The 18,415-nt window shown below is 42.6% G+C and overlaps 1 protein-coding gene across 2 annotated transcripts in view; it reads right to left on the bottom strand.

The window, feature by feature from the left end:
- The window catches only part of ST8SIA5 (ST8 alpha-N-acetyl-neuraminide alpha-2,8-sialyltransferase 5), a 43,836-nt gene extending 26,248 nt beyond the window's left edge, over positions 1 to 17,588 (bottom strand). For both annotated transcript variants that reach the window (XM_054809186.1, XM_054809187.1), the window contains exon 1: positions 16,890 to 17,588. In XM_054809186.1, the coding sequence (XP_054665161.1) occupies positions 16,890 to 17,020 (131 nt within the window). In that variant the 5' untranslated portion in view covers positions 17,021 to 17,588. The remainder of the gene's footprint in view (positions 1 to 16,889) is intronic.
- Positions 17,589 to 18,415: the final 827 nt, after the last annotated feature.

The following is an 18,415-nucleotide window of genomic DNA, read 5'->3' as shown; positions in this document are numbered from 1 at the left end:
TTTTTCTTAACACAAAAATGTGACTATGACATATTCATCAAAAACAATAAAAAGATACCAAGAACCACAAGACATCATCTTACTAGTGGAAACAATTAATTTTCACTTCCCATAGACTATTCAAGTCTTTGGCTGAAAACAACATCAGATTCCCCAAACAAATTGGAAGGCCATAAATAGCATACATATGTTCTCATAAACACACATATGTGTGGAACACGGTGGAAATTTCATTCCCAGAGACACAAGTGCAAAAAGCTGGAGACTTATGTGGAAAACTGCAGGGCCAAAAAGTAAACCCTCCAAATTTCAATTTTACATCTACAATAGCTGTTAAATGTGGTGGCCATTGGGTCCTTCCTCTGATTTGTTGGCCACGCTAGCAAAGGATTTGTCATTCGATGACTTCTCTAAGTCACACTATATTGCTTCTTTTCCCTATTTGGGAAGATGACATTTTTTAAGCCAATGCATATCACAATCATTACAACTCCGTTTTCCAAACTTTCACAAAGTCATTCCAAGACCCATGATGCATGTAGTCTTCTGTAAACTCCACCTATAGCTGGGTAGAAATCTCACATGTATTTAAAAAAGCTGGGTCCGAAGAAACATTTGATAACACAAGTCAAATCCTTCCCTTAGCTCAGAAGTCAACGAAAAAGAATCTCACAGAGTGTTATTTTTAATCTCCTCCATTTTAACCCAATTTCATGATTTCAGAAGCCTGGCAGCTGAGTTGTGAACATTTGGTGCTGCCAATACTGAAAGTTAACTTCCTGACAGGGCTGTGTGGGGACAGACAGGAAGCAACCTGCCAACCCGCTTTGCCCAAAAAAAAAGGACATCCCGGACCCCGCTAGTTTTCATTGTCAACAGGCTTATTACAAGGAGTGGAGAATCTCTTAGACTAATCCTCTAGTCTAACTGGCAGCAGTTATAAGCATAGGAAATTAAGAAGGAACAACATGGGGCATTAAAATAAGGCCTCTTTGCTTCCTGTAGCAGAAAGAGGCATAGCTCTAAACAGCCCCCAAAACATATAGTATGAGTTTATTTGTTCTATATTGTGGAAATGTGTGCACATATCCACTTGTCATAGCTGTTTTAAGACAACCTTGTCTAACTTCAAGTATCTGCAGTGCAGGCATTTCCATATGAGCTAATTGTCTTTGTTCTTAAAAATCAGTAGAGATTGGCTCAGTACCTTTAGTTTAGGGAAAGATTCACCCGATCAAAAGCTGGCCTTCAACCCAGGGTGAACTGATCCATCCCCCAAATACTTCCGCCATCAGCAGTACAGGGAGCCTGGAGTTGCTTGTAGTGTGGGCACACATGACAGAAGGTTCCCACCACCCAAGTGAAGTGCAGTGCATGTCACCACAAATGTTTTTTCTGATGTAAACCCAAGATATTCTGAAATAATTTAAGAAGATTATTTTTGTACGTTTTGTGCCTTTTAATCTTTGTGTTTGGTTGTTGGTTTTGTTGGGGTTTTTTTGTTGAAAACAGATTATTTGGTAAAGGCATCTTGAGGGAGAAGGAATTCTGAAGAAGGTAGGGAGCCATTCCAACACTGAATTGAGGAAAGGCTGGCCTCCTAAACTGCCACTTCTCCTCCCAAGCTGCTTCCCACCACAAAAGGTGGGGAAAAGCACTATGAAAATATTGAAAAAGCTTCCTCTGAATCTTTCAAATGTATTTTCATTGCTTGCATGTTCTCCAGCGGTCAAAGTTTGTTTTTTCCAAGAGAAACCTGTTAAGTATAAAAATGGGAACATTTCAAATACAGACGCCAAATTTTTGCTTATAGGAGACCCATTTTGGTTACTTCTTAGTTAAATACATCAATGCAATTCTCCTGTTTTACAAAAAATCAGCATAAGTGGAAGAGACTATCCTGATTGCCATAAGCAACATGAGATGATATTGCACACTTACATCTTGTGTTCAGCTTAGAGAGAGCTACTTTGGCAATCAGTTTGGAGAATCACATCAAAGGGTTTGTAGGTTATGCTACAACGGCTATAGGGTAATGCAGTGCTATGGCTTGTCAGGGAGTCCCATACCTTTTATGTTGCTGTGACAGTGTTTAATTAGCTGAGGCTGCCCGAGGTACGACTTCCAAGTAGAATATTGGTGTGAAGAAAATATGAGAAAATTCTCACTTTTACTAAGACACCTTCACTTTTAGGCTTGTTGAAATAAACACTTGTGATTCTCTACCATGTACCACAGTCTACCACATTTTTTTTGCTACACTGTAACTAGTATGGAAACATGTTTCTTTTGAATGTGTGTCTGTGTAAAAGGCATCTAAATACATGGCCTTAAAAATATGTTTCAATTGCTATGGGCAGCACTGAATGATACATGGAATTGTACTTTTAAATTAGATTTAAATTAGATATTTTGGGCTTAGATATTTACTTGAAAACTGAAATAGAGAGCATTAATCTTGATAAATAGCTGGGGTCGATGTGTCCTTCAGGGGTGAACTCTCCTAAAGCATAGCCAATATTCAGGCAGATGAAATGAAGAATTAAAACATTCAGTAAAGTCCTTTTCCTTTGTACATCTTCATTCCCCATGTAACAGCTGGAAAGAAAACTAAGTAAATGCTCAAAGGTGGAGGGGGGTGAATCTGTCCATAAAGCAAAAGAAATGATAAAACCATTCTTTAATGTCCTAGTCTCATCAAGCCTTTTTTGGGAACAGTGTGTACTGCAGCTGAGGCACCAAGTTTAAAGGAGGACGTGTACATTCTGGGTAAGGTCCAAGAGGAGATCAGGAAGACTAACACTGAGGAATGGTAGATATGTCTTATGATGAACAGCTTAAAATACTTAGCTTTGAAATGGCAGAATAGGGGATCTAATTGAGGTACAAAAATATCTAATGAGGGCAAGCAAGGGTCTGGGTATGACACTTCTACATGGTAAGGACAAAGTACAAAGTTGTGAGCTGAGCTTAGGGTCAGGAACAAGCTAAGTGTCCAATCCTGAACCAGACAGGAAAAGGGGACGATGCAGTGCTCTTCTTCCAACAAACAGGTACTCAAGAGGTTAACACCACGTAAACTTACACAAAACACACCACCGAAGAAACATTACACAGCTCATAGGACTGTGTGTCTCACTGTGAGTCTGCAAGACTGAGACCAAGCTGCTGCTCTGCATTTTCTGGAGTGATGGTACAATAAACCTCTTCCTCCTAGTACGAACAACTCCCATAAATAATGGTTTGTAGTATTAGGACTGAGTAGAAATCAAGGATGAGACATTTAAAAACACTGAGCTGAAATAATTCGGTTCCTAACAGGATTACTGAGAGTTTTACCATTTATTTCAATTAGCCTTGAGTTGGGAGATATCCATTTTAAAAATAAAAAATTTCTAATCCTCTCCATTGTGAGTCGTAAGTGTTCATAAAACCTGTCTGGCCAAATATGCAAGCAGCCTGAGAAAATAGAAGAGAGACTTAACCTGCTACATCAGTGTATTTCTTTGGCATATTATGGTAGTTAAATTCTACCACGTTCATTCTCAGCACTAACTACATTTTAATAGGTAAACAAAGAAGAGGTAAATTAAGGTTCTGTGAATCAGAAATGCAATAGGAAAGCACATGCAGAATGGAAACACAGAAAAGGAAGAGAAAAAGATTAAAAGAAGGGAAGGAAAGCAGAGGAAATGACTTAGACGTAGAGGTCTCCTACGTAATTTAGACAGTTCATGTCAAAGAGTTTGGAAAAGGAAAAGAAGAAACTTAAAAAAAAAAAAAAAAAAAAAAAAAAGCTAATTTTAAGCCTGGGATCATTACCAATGATTACCAATGGTGGAACTTCGCCATTTGCTCAATTTGCCCTAATGTTATTTCCTTCTAAAATTAGTATGTCTCCCCAACACATGATGCTGATGATGACAAGGAAAGACTTTATGAAAGATACAATAACAAGAAACACTCATAGTGCAGAGCTGCTATGTTTTGCCCATTCACTGTAAAGAAAATTTCTTATCAAGGTTTATGGACATCATTAATCACAGGACTTACCCCTAACAAACAAGAGTATGAGCAATGTTGTGCCTTGCGTTGGAGAAGCTCTGTTTAGTCGGATGTCTTAGCAATAAAGACCTTGAATTTCAGGTAACTATCAAAGCAATATTTTGATCCTAATTGGTAACTGTAAATGTTGAATCAGTATGTGGTCAAATAAACACTGGCATAATGTAAGAATAGCGGGAGGGGGTGAAAAAAACCAGAAAATTAACAAAGCAGCAGTAATTCTGAAGGGCTTGTCAAGAAGCAGCAGGAAGCAAAGCAAAAAGCCTGTTGCCGCAATCCAAACAAGAAAAAACTCCTGCATAAGCGGAGGTTTTAATACCACAGGATGGCAAACAATTATGAACTATAAGGTGAGAATGAGTAAGTGGATAGATTGCAGCAAGAAGCTTCGTATTCATGCTGCTGTCACACTGAGATCGCACCTCAGGGGTGTCTCATTGCTTTTCCGAAATGTGAAGGCAAGGTGAAAATTAAGCTGAGACAAGAAGGTGAGGCTTTTAAAAAGGAGCTATTCTTCAGCTAATAAATGGAGAAGACCCAAAAGGCATTAAATACAGCTGGCAGTCCTGTCTGGGCTCTAACCAGAGAGCAGGCCACGACCATGTATGCAGCAGAATTTATTCAGGAGAGACCCACATGCTTTCAAGGCATAAGAGCAGTATGGAGCAAGTGTTTGAGTAACAGTGATCAGCACCTATGGGTAATGAGGACTGAATAGCAATGCGGGCATCATGCAGGTGGTGCGAGGAGAGGGCATGGAAGAGCACCTGCTACTCCAATGTCAACCCGTTCCCCCAAAACCACCAGCTCATCTAATTTAATCCCAGCCAGGAGGCTATTTCCACTCATTTTTCAAGGTGAGAGCTACCACTACCCCCATCCTGCATCTACCAGAGGCAGACTAAATCCAAAAGGAAGCAAAAACCAGAAAGAAACCAATGTAATTTTATATCGGTGAAGGTAAGCCAAAATCTGACTCAGCTTGCTGGCCTACTACAGATGGTCAAGCAAGGGGGAGCAGAGGAGTCTATAGACTTCTTCTTTGAAGGGGTGATAGGAAGATGTGAATGTCCCCAAGACCAAGGTAAATCATTGCATTTTTTTTCTGAGCTCCCCCTCTTATTTCTCTTCACTTTTCCTGCACTCTCTTTCTAGCAGTTCTCATATTCCTTCTCTATATGCATTCTCCCTAGCAAAGAGGCCATTAGAAAATGACAGCAAGCCCAGCTTTTATGAGTCTGGCTCCTGTTTAAGTTATAAGCTAATAGTATACACATTAATTCCATATACATCACTAATAATTTTATAACTATATTTCTACAGGCCTGGTCATGGTGCTGCCCTACACTGTTACATACTACCCAAACATAGAAGCCATATACAGTCCCTGCCTTAACAAACAGATGGTCCAGGCCACCGATGGATGGACCATTTGGTGGATAAGAAATTGGCTGGATGGTCGCACTCAAAGACTTGTGGTCAACGGCTCAATGTCCAAGTGGAGAATGGTGACAAGTGGCATCCCTCAGGGGTTAGTACTGGGACCAGCACTGTTCAACATCTTTGTCAGCAACATGGACAACAGGATCAAGTGCAGCCTCGGCAAGTTTGCCAACGACACCAAGCTGTGTGGTGTGGTCGACACGCTGGAGGGAAGGGATGCCATCCAGAGGGACCTGGACAGGCTGGAGAGGTGGGCCCATGCGAACCGTGTGAAGTTCAGCAAGGCAAAGTACAAGGTCTTGCATGTGGGTCGGGGCAATCCCAAGCACAACTACAGGCTGGGCAGGGAATGGATTGAAAGCAGCCCTGAGGAGAAGGACTTGGGGATGTTGATTGATGAGAAGCTCAACATGAGCCAGCAGTGTGCGCTTGCAGCCCAGAAAGCCAACTGTGTCCTGGGCTGCATCAAAAGAGGTGTGACCAGCAGGTCGAGGGAGGGGATCCTGCCCCTCTACTCCGCTCTGGTGAGACCCCACCTGGAGTACTACCTCCAGCTCTGGGGCCTCCAGGACAGGAGAGACATGGAGCTGTTGGAGCGAGTCCAGAGGAGGGCCACGAAGCTGATCAGAGGGCTGGAGCACCTCTCCTATGAGGACAGGCTGAGAGAGTTGGGATTGTTCAGCCTGGAGAAAAGAAGGCTCGGGGGAGGTCTAATTGCGGCTTACCAATACCTGAAAGGCCTACAGGAAAGCTGGAGAGGGACTGTTTATCAGGGAGTGTAGTGACAGGACAAGGGGTAATGGGTTTAAGCTGAAGGAGGGTCAATTTAGATTAAATGTTAGAAAGAAATTCTTTACTGTTAAAGTGGTGAGGTACTGGCACAGGTTGCCCAGAGAAGCTCTGGCTGCCCCTGGATCCCTGGAAGTGGTCAAGGCCAGGTTGGATGGTGCTTTGGGCAACCTGGTCTAGTGGAGGGTGTCCCTGCCCATGGCAGGGGGTTGGAACTAGATGGGCTTTGAGGTCCCTTCCAACCCAAACCATTCTATGATTCTATGATTCTATGATTCTATGTGTAGGCTGCCCAAAGTTAGTGGAAAATCACTTACTTTCACTGTACCTCAGTTTCCCCATTTCATAATGCTTGTGTACTTCAGAGGAGGAACTGAAGACTTCAGTATCAAATGATCATGCTACTCTCTTTAACAATGGAAAGTGATGCCTCTAGCCTACTAACAGGGATGTCACAGAGATGTTGGAAACTCAGATGGTTAATCTTACTGAAGAACCAGTTCCTTCTTTCTGCAAAATAGGAAACTATGACTCACTGTGTCCACAGGGTGTACGGAAAATAAAACAAAAACAATGGTATGCATGAATGACCTGCAGATATGAGTGATTGAAAACACTCACTAAAATGGCTCAGAGAGTAAGAGGAAGTTGGGTAAGAAAGGGGAGTATGAGGACTCTCCAATGTGACAGACTGCTGCACAAGTGAAGACAAGCATAGCAGCCAACAGAGTTGGAGTTTTGGAGAAAAAACAAGGATCTGGATTTTTTTCATGCAGGCCAGAAACAGCAAGTGTATTTACACTGCACTGCAACCCACATCAGAGGGGCTTGAAAGGAGTAAAGCATCCACTAGGTAACAACGAGACACTGAGATCAAACCCAACCCAGTGGAGTCAAGGCAGACTAGCCTCTGTGTCCAAAAACTTCCCTTTCCTGACAAAACGGCCAGTCCAGTCCCTGAAGACAATGAAGTTAGATGACAAGATAAAGGCAAATGCTTACTTGAATAGTTTAATATCTTTTCAAACAATCCAATCCATTTAAAAATAAATATTCAAGGCACAGGAATCTAGAAAGACACAGGATAGATGAAAGAAACATAAATCTGCTTGTAGCACCTGTGCTATAATGTCAGAAAAACACCATATGTGCATTGGCCTCTTTCAGTGGAGAATCCATGGGCGTAATCCTGCCAGGAACCACACAAAGAAATAACACACTTCTGGGGCCAACACACGTACTTGTCCAGAGAAGGGCAACAAAGCTGGTTGTACGGGGTCTGGCTGAGATGGAGTTAATTTTCCCCACAGCAGCCCTCATGGTGCTGTGCTGTGTATTGGTAGCTAGCAAGGTGTTGATAACACACCAGTGTTTTGGCTACTACTGAGCAGTGCCGGCGCACATCAAGGCTGTCTCTCCAACATTTCTCCCTCTCTGCTCAGCAGCAGGCTGGGGGTGGGCAATATCTTGGGAGGGGACAAAGATAGGACAGCTGACCCAAACTGACCAAAGAGATATTCCATACCATATGATGTCTGCTCAGCAATAAGAAGCTAAGAGATACGTGGAGAAACAGGGCAGGGGCATTCAGGTTTTTTGTACAATGTTTGTCTTCTGGAGTAACCAGGGAGTGACAGGACATTGCCTGCTGATGGGAAGTAGAGAATAATCTTTTACTTTTTGCTTTGCTTCCATGCACGGCCTTTTGCTTTTGCTACATTAAACTGCCTTTATCTTTACCCACGAGTCTGGGGTTGTTTTTTCCATCTTATTTTTCTCCCTTCCCTGCCTTGCTGAGGAGGGGAGTGATAGAGCGGCTTGGGGACACCTGGCCTCCAGCCAAGGGTAAACCACCACACTGGTAAAGGGACTGGAGCACAAGCCTGATGAGGAGCAGTTGAGGGAACTGGGGTTGTTTAGCCTGGAGAAGAGGAGGCTGAGGGGAGACCTTATCACTCTCTACAACTACCTGAAAGGAGGTTGCAGCCAGGTGGATGTTGGTCTCTTCTCCCAAGTAACTAGCGAAAGAACAAGAGGAAATGGTCTCATGTTGCTTCAGGGAAGATTTAGATTGGGTATTAAGAAAAAATTCTTCACTGAAAGAGTGGTCAGGCATTGGAACAGGCTGCCCAGAGAGGTGGTGAAGTCACCATCCCTGCAGGTGTTTAAAAAACGTGTAGACGTGGGACTTTGGGACATGGTTTAGTAGACATGGTGGTGTTGGGTTGACAGTTGGACTTGATAAACGTCTTCTCCAACCTTAAAGATTCTATGATTCTACTATTCCATGATTCTACTTGAGCAGGATGCTCCCCTTCTTATGTGAGTCCATAATAAAATTGACGTCTGCATTCAGTGGGAGTAGAGTTGAATCTCACCAGTCCGGTTTAGAAAAATACTTATTTCTCCAATAAAATTAGCAAAATGCAAGTTTTAGTCTGGATACATACACATACAATCTTCTGCTCACTGCATTAATAAAGACCAATCTTTGTCTCAATGACCTATGGATTTGCAAGTTGACTGACAGTGGGTAACTGCTGAGCTGATTGCTTGCTATCTCATTGGGAGAAAACCCTTAGAAAAGGTTTTGGAAATGTATGAAAATATGTGGGAGAGCGGGAATGGTATATTCACAACAAAAGGAAGAAATTAAATAATACGGGTCCCATGAAAAGCAAAATATGGATGCAGGATGTGGAAAAGGGGCACATCTGGTTACACCACACACTTGGCCATACAGTATTATACCAGGGACAAGCTTGGCTCTACGTCTTAAGAGAGAAATGGTAGTAATAAAGTGGTGGAGGAGTATATTTTGACTAGCACAAAGAGCAAAATTGGAAACATAGGTGGGAAGATTCTGGATTATAACCACTATTATACAGAAAAGAGGTTTTGTTTCATGTAGCATATTTCATATTTGGGCTAAACCTTGTATCAGATATTCATATGCGATGTCTGAAAAAACTGATCTAAAATCACTTCCCAAGAAAGATAAAATAGAATCAACACCAACATTCAACTAGTCTGCTTAAATGGGATGAAGAGTTGACTAGGACATCAAGGACATTAAGGGATACCTTTCAAAATAATACAATCTTTCCTTTTCTCATCTGTGGCAGATGACAAGTGTCCAAGGAGTAATAGATAATCAGTAGCAATTCATTTTTAATAATTATTCATAATTAAAATTTTATTATTTGCAATAATTTGGGGCAACAGAAAACCCACAACAGAATGAGTTGACGGAGAGGCAGGTTGTTTTCTTTTCAAGAAAAAAGGCCAGTCAAGACTCACAGGAAATCCAAAATATTTTAAGATACCAGGAAATTCTGACATTTGAGATGGTAGCTCACTGCAAAGATACCTGACGCAGCATGGGTACCATCAGCAATCTCAGCATAGTATTAAAGATCTGACCAAGCTAATTGCTTTGCATCTCATGTTTCCAAAACGAATATATTTAGCACCAGGTCAAGTGTCCCTACACTGCACTATATTCTTCTGTGTAAAGATACCTACAAAGCCCCAGCTGCACTGAGGACTCGTGCTGAACACGATGAGCAAAATGCCATTTAGAGTCAATGTGTCTGTACCCAGTATCAGCTACAGAAGCCGGCAATATTCCCTCTCTCCATGCACAGAAGCGGATGACACAATATTCTCCTATCATTTGGGCAAACCCTCCAAACTGTTGACTGCCCAAGAATTTCAGCTTGGACTGTGAAAAGCCTAGCTTTGACTGTATTTGCTCTTATGGGAAGTGTCATGAAACTACCAGTGACAGAGATTGCTTTCAAGGTTTTCATCATGAGAACTAAAGCACAGAACTAACTAAACAAAGAGGATGTGGAAGGATGGTGACTATCTGCAGGGCTGATGAAGAAACAAAATGGATGCAAGCAATGGAGGGCAAGCATGCCTTAAAGAAATGAGAGGTTAAGTCCACAGTTTGCCTGAGGGAGGTATGGACTGCTGAGCAATGAATACACTTGAATTAAAAAATGAGAAATTAAATGAAAAAGCAATCAAGGGTAAGAATGGGGCACAATAAAAGTAAGAAAATACAAAGCTTTGCACAGCGATTATGTCTGAACCAAATTCAGCAAGTAAGAACAATCAGGAAACTCCAATCAGGTCAAAAACAAAAGATCGAATTATCAGGAGGTCTAGAACACTGTTAACGGAGGTCAGCGGTCAAGGATGTGATCTCTCACAGCTGGGGTTGTGGAGGGGACAGGTGTAGCACAACTCAGAACAGGAAGACTGGGTTTAGCTTTCTACAAAAGTAAGATTGAACTTTGTACCTGCCCATGCATGTAGAGGGCAGGCAGCTAATTTTTTTTCAAAATTACATAAAGCAAGTTGATGGCAGGTTATAACACGTTTTTGAAAGAAATGTCATGAGGTCTAAACCACTTTGGATGAAAGGGCTTTGATTCACAGGTATTGAATGCTGGGCATTGGTAAAACTCATCATTACTTTGTCATACAGAGGCAATGATCTGTGTAAAGTGCAGAAAGCGGAGTTAGCCTAGATATTCAGTCAAATATTCAAAAAGAGCTGTTCACATGGACAGAAGTAGGCCTAGATCCCCACACACCAAAGTTAGACTGAAGCAAGCAGCTACTGGGTATTATGTGAATTAGAATTAGGATTTAATTGTCTTTGTATTAATCAAGGAGGATAATGGCCATCTTTTGGCTGGTAAACAGGACACCTATGATTCACCAGTCCATGACAAGAAGCTTCTGAAGAGCTCTTACAGCCCAGCATGATTCAAACCCAAGGCAAACCAACCACTCCTGTGTAGGGTGGGCTTGTGGGAACTGATTTTAGGACTGCCAGGTGGCCACAGCAAAAGGGGCAAGTGTCTGTAGGTCACTCTGTAGTGACTCACATCCCCTGCGGTTTGAGCTCAGGAAGGACCATGGTGTAATACACCAGGGAATGACACACTCAGGATAACGCAATTTGCACATATAAAATACTGAAATAACTTTCATTACCTTAATTTACTGTTGTCTAGGGAACGGGTAAGGAGTGGCAATTCACAGAATAGGTCAGCAAGTGTTTTTGCCATCTTAACAGCAGAAGTGCAACACAGCAATGCCAGAAATAAAGCAAGTCCAGAGGGAGCAGGGATTCAAACCCTGTCTGTTTTCTGCATCAGAGCCACAGAGAGCACTGCCAGAGAGCACAAGAGAGGAAATAATATACCCTCGTGCTCTGGTACTAATGATGCTTTTCTTTAAGAGCAAGCTAAAATTATGGCTCAGAAAAAACTCCAAGTAGCAGAAGGTAAGATTTTGGCTTTGGGATACTTTTCACAATAAAAGTCTCCATTGCAGCCTGTGACAGAGCTGTGATTGTTTGCCATTTCCTGCAGAGCTTTAATTTACGTGCCATGTACTTGTGAGCTCTCTCCTTTTATTTGATGTGGGGAGATAGGAGCATTATATAAAGCAACCAACAGAAGCAGTGAGAAAGGGAATGGGATGACCAGTGGGGGATGACTTCGCAGGCAGTTGGCTTTATCTGTCAGCTCCCTGTTTGTTCTGCCCCCTCCATCCCACTGCCGTCTCTCCCCTGAGCGCAAGCTCCAGTGCTTCTCTGACCTCTCAGGGAGCTGGTTCAGCTCCTTGTCTTTGCAAGGTTAGTTAAGCACTATGGGGATCCAGTGCTTCTCTGACCTCTCAGGGAGCTGGTTCAGCTCCTTGTCTTTGCAAGGTTAGTTAAGCACTATGGGGATCCCAGCACCCCGGTCCCCCTCCCCTTGAAATGCTCTTGGAAATATCCTGTAGCAAGAACATCATGGCTGGAGTCTTGGCTTCTTCTGCTATGATAGACTAGATCCGGTCACTTTAAGGTGATGGCCATATCCCATACATACACATAGTAGTCTCCTGAAGTTTCCAGTGCTCTTCTCCTCTGAAGAAAACTGACAAAACCCAAGACCTGCTCTGCAGCCCTGTCGGGGACTCAGCGAGGTGACTCACGGGTCGCATGTCATTTTGCCTGGATAATATTTCAGACTGGTTAGAAACAGAGGGGGCACAGAGCTGTGTGTTAGAGACATGACTCACTAGGTGACCTTCAGCTTACGTCTCTTGGGAAAAATATTTAATTGGAAAGAGACTTTTAACACTGGAATAGATGGTCTCATGTTACGGTTAACATCTTCACAGGGTGTTATGAAGAGGCCAGAGGAGCACATGCCAGGTATGGGGCAGGACCTCTCAACTGACATGACTTGGCTGTAGTTTCTCAAGAGCCCAGCTTAGGACAAAACACCACTCACGCCACATGCAGCATCCATTTCCACATCACAACTACTGCTGTTGCTGGTATAAATACAATATGATCTTGTCTTATAGCATGGTACAGACTAAATGATCTGTCAAGATATAGTCCAGGTTTATTTCCTATGGGTTTATTCCTTATTTGCCCATGCTGTGCAAAATATGATCATAAGCTATCTTTCTTACCTGGGTAAGGAAAAGAGTAAAGACGTTTGCAACTGTTGAATAAAAGCTGCTTCAGAAGTACCAAAATGGTGGTATAACCTCAAGTTATAAGAGTCTGATATTAATTATAGGGTACACACACATAGGAGTGATGTTTTAGTCTTGTTTAAAAGATGTAAAGCTTTCAAATAATGTAAGCTGCCTGCATAGGAAGGTTTGCTGTTTCTTGCTGGGTGATTTTTTGAGTTATTGTACATGCCTCCTCTGACAGACCCCAGGGTAATCTTTGTTTAAAGTCTTTCATAGCTTTGAAAACGTGTTCTCCTAACTTGGCTGAAAAAAAGATATTTTTCAAGGGGCAGATTCCCTTCTTCAGCTGACTCTCACCCTGTGCAGAAGTCGGGCTGTTAAAAAGAAGTATTTAGTGAATTCCCTGTCAATAGAATATTGGTATATAGCAAAGTAGTGCTCTGATATTTTTCCCTTACCAAAGCAGACAAGGACCGTCCTATTGATCTCCCCCATGCTACAGGTTGGGAAATGAAGACAGGGACCGTTTCAACATTTTTTACTGTAGTGGCAGTTTCCTGATGTAATCCAGGATTATTCCCTGCTGGCCAAACAAGAGCTCACAAAAAAAGGCCAGCCCTCAGCTGAGCATCTGATTCAAAAGAAAATTCAGCTGAAAGCTGAGCATTGGAAAGATGAGTCAATACAAAAGCAAGTGGCAGCTCTGGATTTAAGCAGAAGTCCACACCATTTAACCTACTTTAGCAGATCAATGCAGAGGATTTTTAATCATCACATTAATCCTAAAATAAAAATAATTGCCCCAGAGATCCGTATTAAAGTCCCTTAATTATATCACATTTCATCATCCTTTTCACTCAGAATCAGGAGGTACAAAGACCAGAGCTTCCCGATGTCATTCTCCAGCTTGCAGTTTAACTCTCTCATTAGGACTTCAGCTGCTACTATGGGGATGAGGCATTGGCCATGCTAAGAGCACCCACATCCATCCCACTTGGGGGAAAACCAAAAAAGGGAAAAAAGGGTGGGCAGGATCTTGCTTTCCAACGAGATGGTACAAAGCAGGGGAAGAAGGAGAGAACATTATATGGTGGGTGAAAAACATGCGAATACCTAGAAATTCAATCTCTACATTCTCCCCTTCTTCCAGCAATGCCAGGACCTCTTTAATATCTCATTAAGGGGAAAGAGACTACTTGACTGGAGGCTGGGCTTCTTATCAATTTTCACTGATCAGAGTTTGTTTCCTGGAGCATCCTCTCCTGCCTGCAGTCCTGCCATCCCCACAGCCAGGCTTTGGGATCATGGCTGTGGGCAAATGCCTCCATGGCACCCTCCACGAAAAGCATCAGGTAGGTTTTATGGGAATAAAACCAGCCCATTCCCTGCTTGTAGTGGCATGGCATAGCTTACATCCATACAGCTAACCCGTCCATCTTTCTCCCAGAAAGGGGTGCCTTTGTCCACACCGTTTATTGGGACCAGTCCCTGGTCTATGCTGTCCCATGCATTGTGCCCAAGCTGCTTGTTTTAGGTCAGATTCTCCCTGACTTGCTGGTCTTTACCTATTTCCACCATCTTCTTGCAAAGAAACAAGTTAGCCCTGTGTAATATTTAGGCTTTTTTTGCTGAAATAGTACTTCAGGGCAGTTTTCAGGTTTCTTTAAATACATTAGGGAACTTCCTGCTGCCTTGGGAAGAGGCCCAGAGGCCTGTTTCTGTTGCAGATGTTGGGATCCAAGCAAAGGCTATCATAAAACAGACAGCGTGTTGGATCCTAATGAGTAAATGGCTTTAGGTTTAGGCAGCATCCCCAAGCTCCAGCTTGGCAAGCAGCACCAAAGCTATAAATATCCCACTTCCCCTCTGCAAGGATGCTCTCCAAAACCACCAGCTCCACCGTGGTCCCTGGAGGCGCAAGCTATAACGTGTCCAAGGAACCTCACAGCCAGCATCAGCTCCTAACAGGGTACTTAACACAGGAGGTTTGTGAAAGAAAAGACTAATAAAAGGCTACAGCTACCTACATGGAGCAGATTGGCAATTAAACTGCCCAGAAATGATCACCATAATGTACTGCAGGGCATGAGAGTGAGAGGGGGAAAGAAAAAGTGAAAAAGTACCTTCATGATAATATTATGGTAACAATGTAGACTGCTAGGTAAATCACCTTTCTATCATTAATAACTGACAGGCGGAGATTGCCACATCGTGCATTTTTATTTCCATGAAAGATGGGAAATACCACTTCCCAGCAGAAAGGAGCCAAAGTGGTTTGTCCCTGCACTGAGTCGGGGGAAAGCCTCTTTGAGACTCTTTCATGTGACACACACACACACACACACAAAAAAAAAAAAAAAGAACCAGACTTTCTCCTAGCAAGCCGCGGAATTGGACCTCACCTTTTTTTCATTCCCTGCAGCCTGCTGATGACAGGCGAGGCTTCCCAGGCACAAGGCAGGACAGAGACTAGCCACAGACATCACTCACTGGAAGAGTTTTAGTTGCATCTTCTCATCATTGTATCTTTACTTTGCCTTTTTTCATTTTAATTTATACTTGGAATTTATTTTTCATTGCTCTAGTCGTGTTGCAGTCATTTTGACTTAGAAAAGCAAGCATTGGTAGGGCTGCAAGGCCTCCAGAATAAATGGCAAAAACTGAGAAAATAAGGCAAGATGAGACCTCAGCTCGTCATAAAGTCATCCTCTCAACACCAAGGCAGCTCGCTCCTACCCTTGTCTACCTAACTGGTTCCTGAAGCCCCCAAAGATGGAGATTTTATACCTCCTCGGGTAGCCTTTTTCTTTAAAAGTTTCCCTTCATGGTTAAATCCAAATCTTTTGTGCTGCAGATTAAGTCCATGACTTCTTGTCACGTCATGAATCTTCAGAGACATGTGTTTATTACCTTCCTCTTGGCAGAAATAGTTTGGATATTTCAAGATAGTTATCATACCTCCCATCAATTTCCTCCAAGCCAAACAAACACAGTTTTTCTACACCTCTTCTCATTCTTGCTGCTTTCCTTTGGCTCCTTCCAACTGAGTCCCATCTTTCTGGAAGTGAGGTGCTCAAAAGCAAACAAAGCCTCCCAGCCAAGGCCTCACTGCTAAGCAAGGCACACAAATTGCTCTATGGATAAACTACAACACTCCTGTCCATACATATTAATATCATGTTTGCTGTTCCCCCTGCAGCAAGAAACATTTGATGATTTGTCTGTGTTTTGCTTGCTCTTGGCACAAGGCAAACAACTACATGAGTTGCAAACCAGTTAAGAACCAAACCATTGATGTCTTCTATCAAAATGCAGCTAAATTCCAATAAAAAATTCCACAGCAGCTGCCTACACTATTGAAACCCACTTACCTCAAAGCATGTAAGAGAAATATTTCCCTTTATAAAATTATACAAGACGTAACACTTCCAACTAGATTTAAGTAAAATAAACTCTGCATGGGTCAAGGTTAAACACTTGAAGATCCCCACTGGTATTTGCTGTAAAAAGAGCAGTACCATTTTCAGATCAAAGACTAATGTGTTCTGCAACAAAGCAGTCTCAGCAGTAATTCATGAGAATAGCGCAGTGAAAAAATAAAGTGCTCTTGCTGTTATTTGGAACATTAATATTTCCACTTTGATTTTAGGAATTGCATCTGCACGTTTGTTTCTAAAGACATTAAAGTTCAGGCAATGGGCATGCTACCTTATTTCAACCTCTCAAGCCACTCCAGCTTGAACTTACATAGGGTGAGAAGCCTGTATGGCAGGTTCTGATCAGGGGCAAATACTCAGGTGGTACAAGTCACTCTAGCTTAAGTTGAGTAAGACCTAGATTTTTACAACAGCTGAGGACTAAAACACAATCTAAGAAACGTACAAATCATTATATTCTGCCTAACATTCTCCTTTATTAATAATCTAACAGACATTACAGATGCCGGATGCACCTTCCTAGATTGAAAGGATTTTAATATCATCAGCACAATGCCGAGAAGTGGTTTGAACTGTTATAATGGTATGGCTGGATCTCTGTCTCCATTCAGTCCGATCAGACAACTTTTCCTATTCCCTCAAATCCCCCCTTACCTTTTGAGATAGTTTCTCCCATAGAGAATCTGCTGCAGCAAGGTGACCACAGCAAAGGCGCAGATGAATATGAAGAACAAAGTTCTGTTTCCCAGCAAATCCCTGCTTGATGAAGGGTCAGTGTATCCCATCCTTCTTAAAAGCCACTGAAGCTCCACTGGGTAAAATTCAGTTCATTGTCACTTTCATGCTTTTTTTGCTGGGAAGCGGAGGGGAACGCTTGCTGGCTTTTCTGTGAGCAATCCAAGGACAAGGTATCCCATTGTTTGGCCCTGCTGCCCCTTCCTTGCCCCTTTTGGATGTTAGCTCCAGGATTGTGCGCAATGGCTTGCTTCCACGGTAAAGTTTCCAGGAGATTCAGACGTGGATAACATCTAAAATCATCTCTTAGAGCTCCTTCAGCGCAGGCAGCCTGTGCTGTGCAAGAGGCATTCTGTTCCCTCTAAGCCTCTCTTGAAAACCCGCTGCTAGCAATTATCTACTTCAATCCCATTTTCATATTCCAGATGGGGGAAGCTGCAAATAAACCAGAAAACTGCAGCCAATGGCAAACACAGGGCTCCGTCAACCTGCGTTGGAAACACATAGTCGTCAGCTCTTCTTTGCTTCTGCTCAGTGATTCCAATGAAATGTGCTTGCAAGGAGACGTGACTGGGGTGTGCTATTATTGAACAAGCATGTAACGATCATGAGGATTTCATTCAGTCCCCTGCAAAAAACAACAGCAGCAATCTGGTCAGGCTAGCAGGAAAGCTGCATTTTGTGTAGCAGCGTGTCGTCCGTACCGTGCCTTCGGTACTGTAGCATTTGCATGCAGAATGCAGTGCCTTTAGTCATACATCACTCACTATTTGGGCTCCTATATTTCCCCTGGTTATTCCTCCAGAGTAAGCATAAGCAAGGTCACTGTGCATCTCTTCAAGGACAGAGCTCTCAGTTCCTGCATGCTGATTTATTGGAGGCTCTGAGTAGCCTCACAGCCGCAGAGAGGGAGACTGCCTCTGAGTGCAGGCTCTAAGAATCATTCATTTAAAGAGACAAATATTCCGATTGTTCCTCCACCAGAAACAGTTCTCTTTTGAAAGGGCAAAGCAACAAGACCTTGTCCACAGCCATCATAACTCCTCTAAAAATCTCCCCATTGTCTGAGAGGCTCAGTTCAGCTCACAGGGAAATCAATGAGAGTTTTGTTGCTGATTTCACTGCAAGAAAAATCGGCCCCCAACCCTTAGCTTCTTAAAACAAGTTCCAATGAAAGCTTTATCTATGAATGAAACATCCTGGCAAGGAGGTTGTTTTGCCCCTCTAACAGATGGGAAAATGATTTTGACAACAAAACGTAGAAAAAAAAAATCCTTTGTCTAAGAGAATGGGAAGATTTTTGTGTGAATAAATTTTTCAACAGTTAAATCAGCGTATGCAAAATGTTCTAGTGTGCCAGCAGCCCAGCTGTGCAAAGCAGCAAACAGGGGCTGTTTCTAGACTTTGTCTTAGCTGTAATTGGCACTGCATGGGAAGAAGGGCCA

This window comes from Grus americana, chromosome Z (genome assembly GCF_028858705.1).
Source record: "Grus americana isolate bGruAme1 chromosome Z, bGruAme1.mat, whole genome shotgun sequence".
NCBI lineage: Eukaryota > Metazoa > Chordata > Aves > Gruiformes > Gruidae > Grus > Grus americana.
The sequence above is the reverse complement of the archived record's forward strand: the minus strand, read 5'-3'. Positions and strand labels throughout refer to the sequence as shown.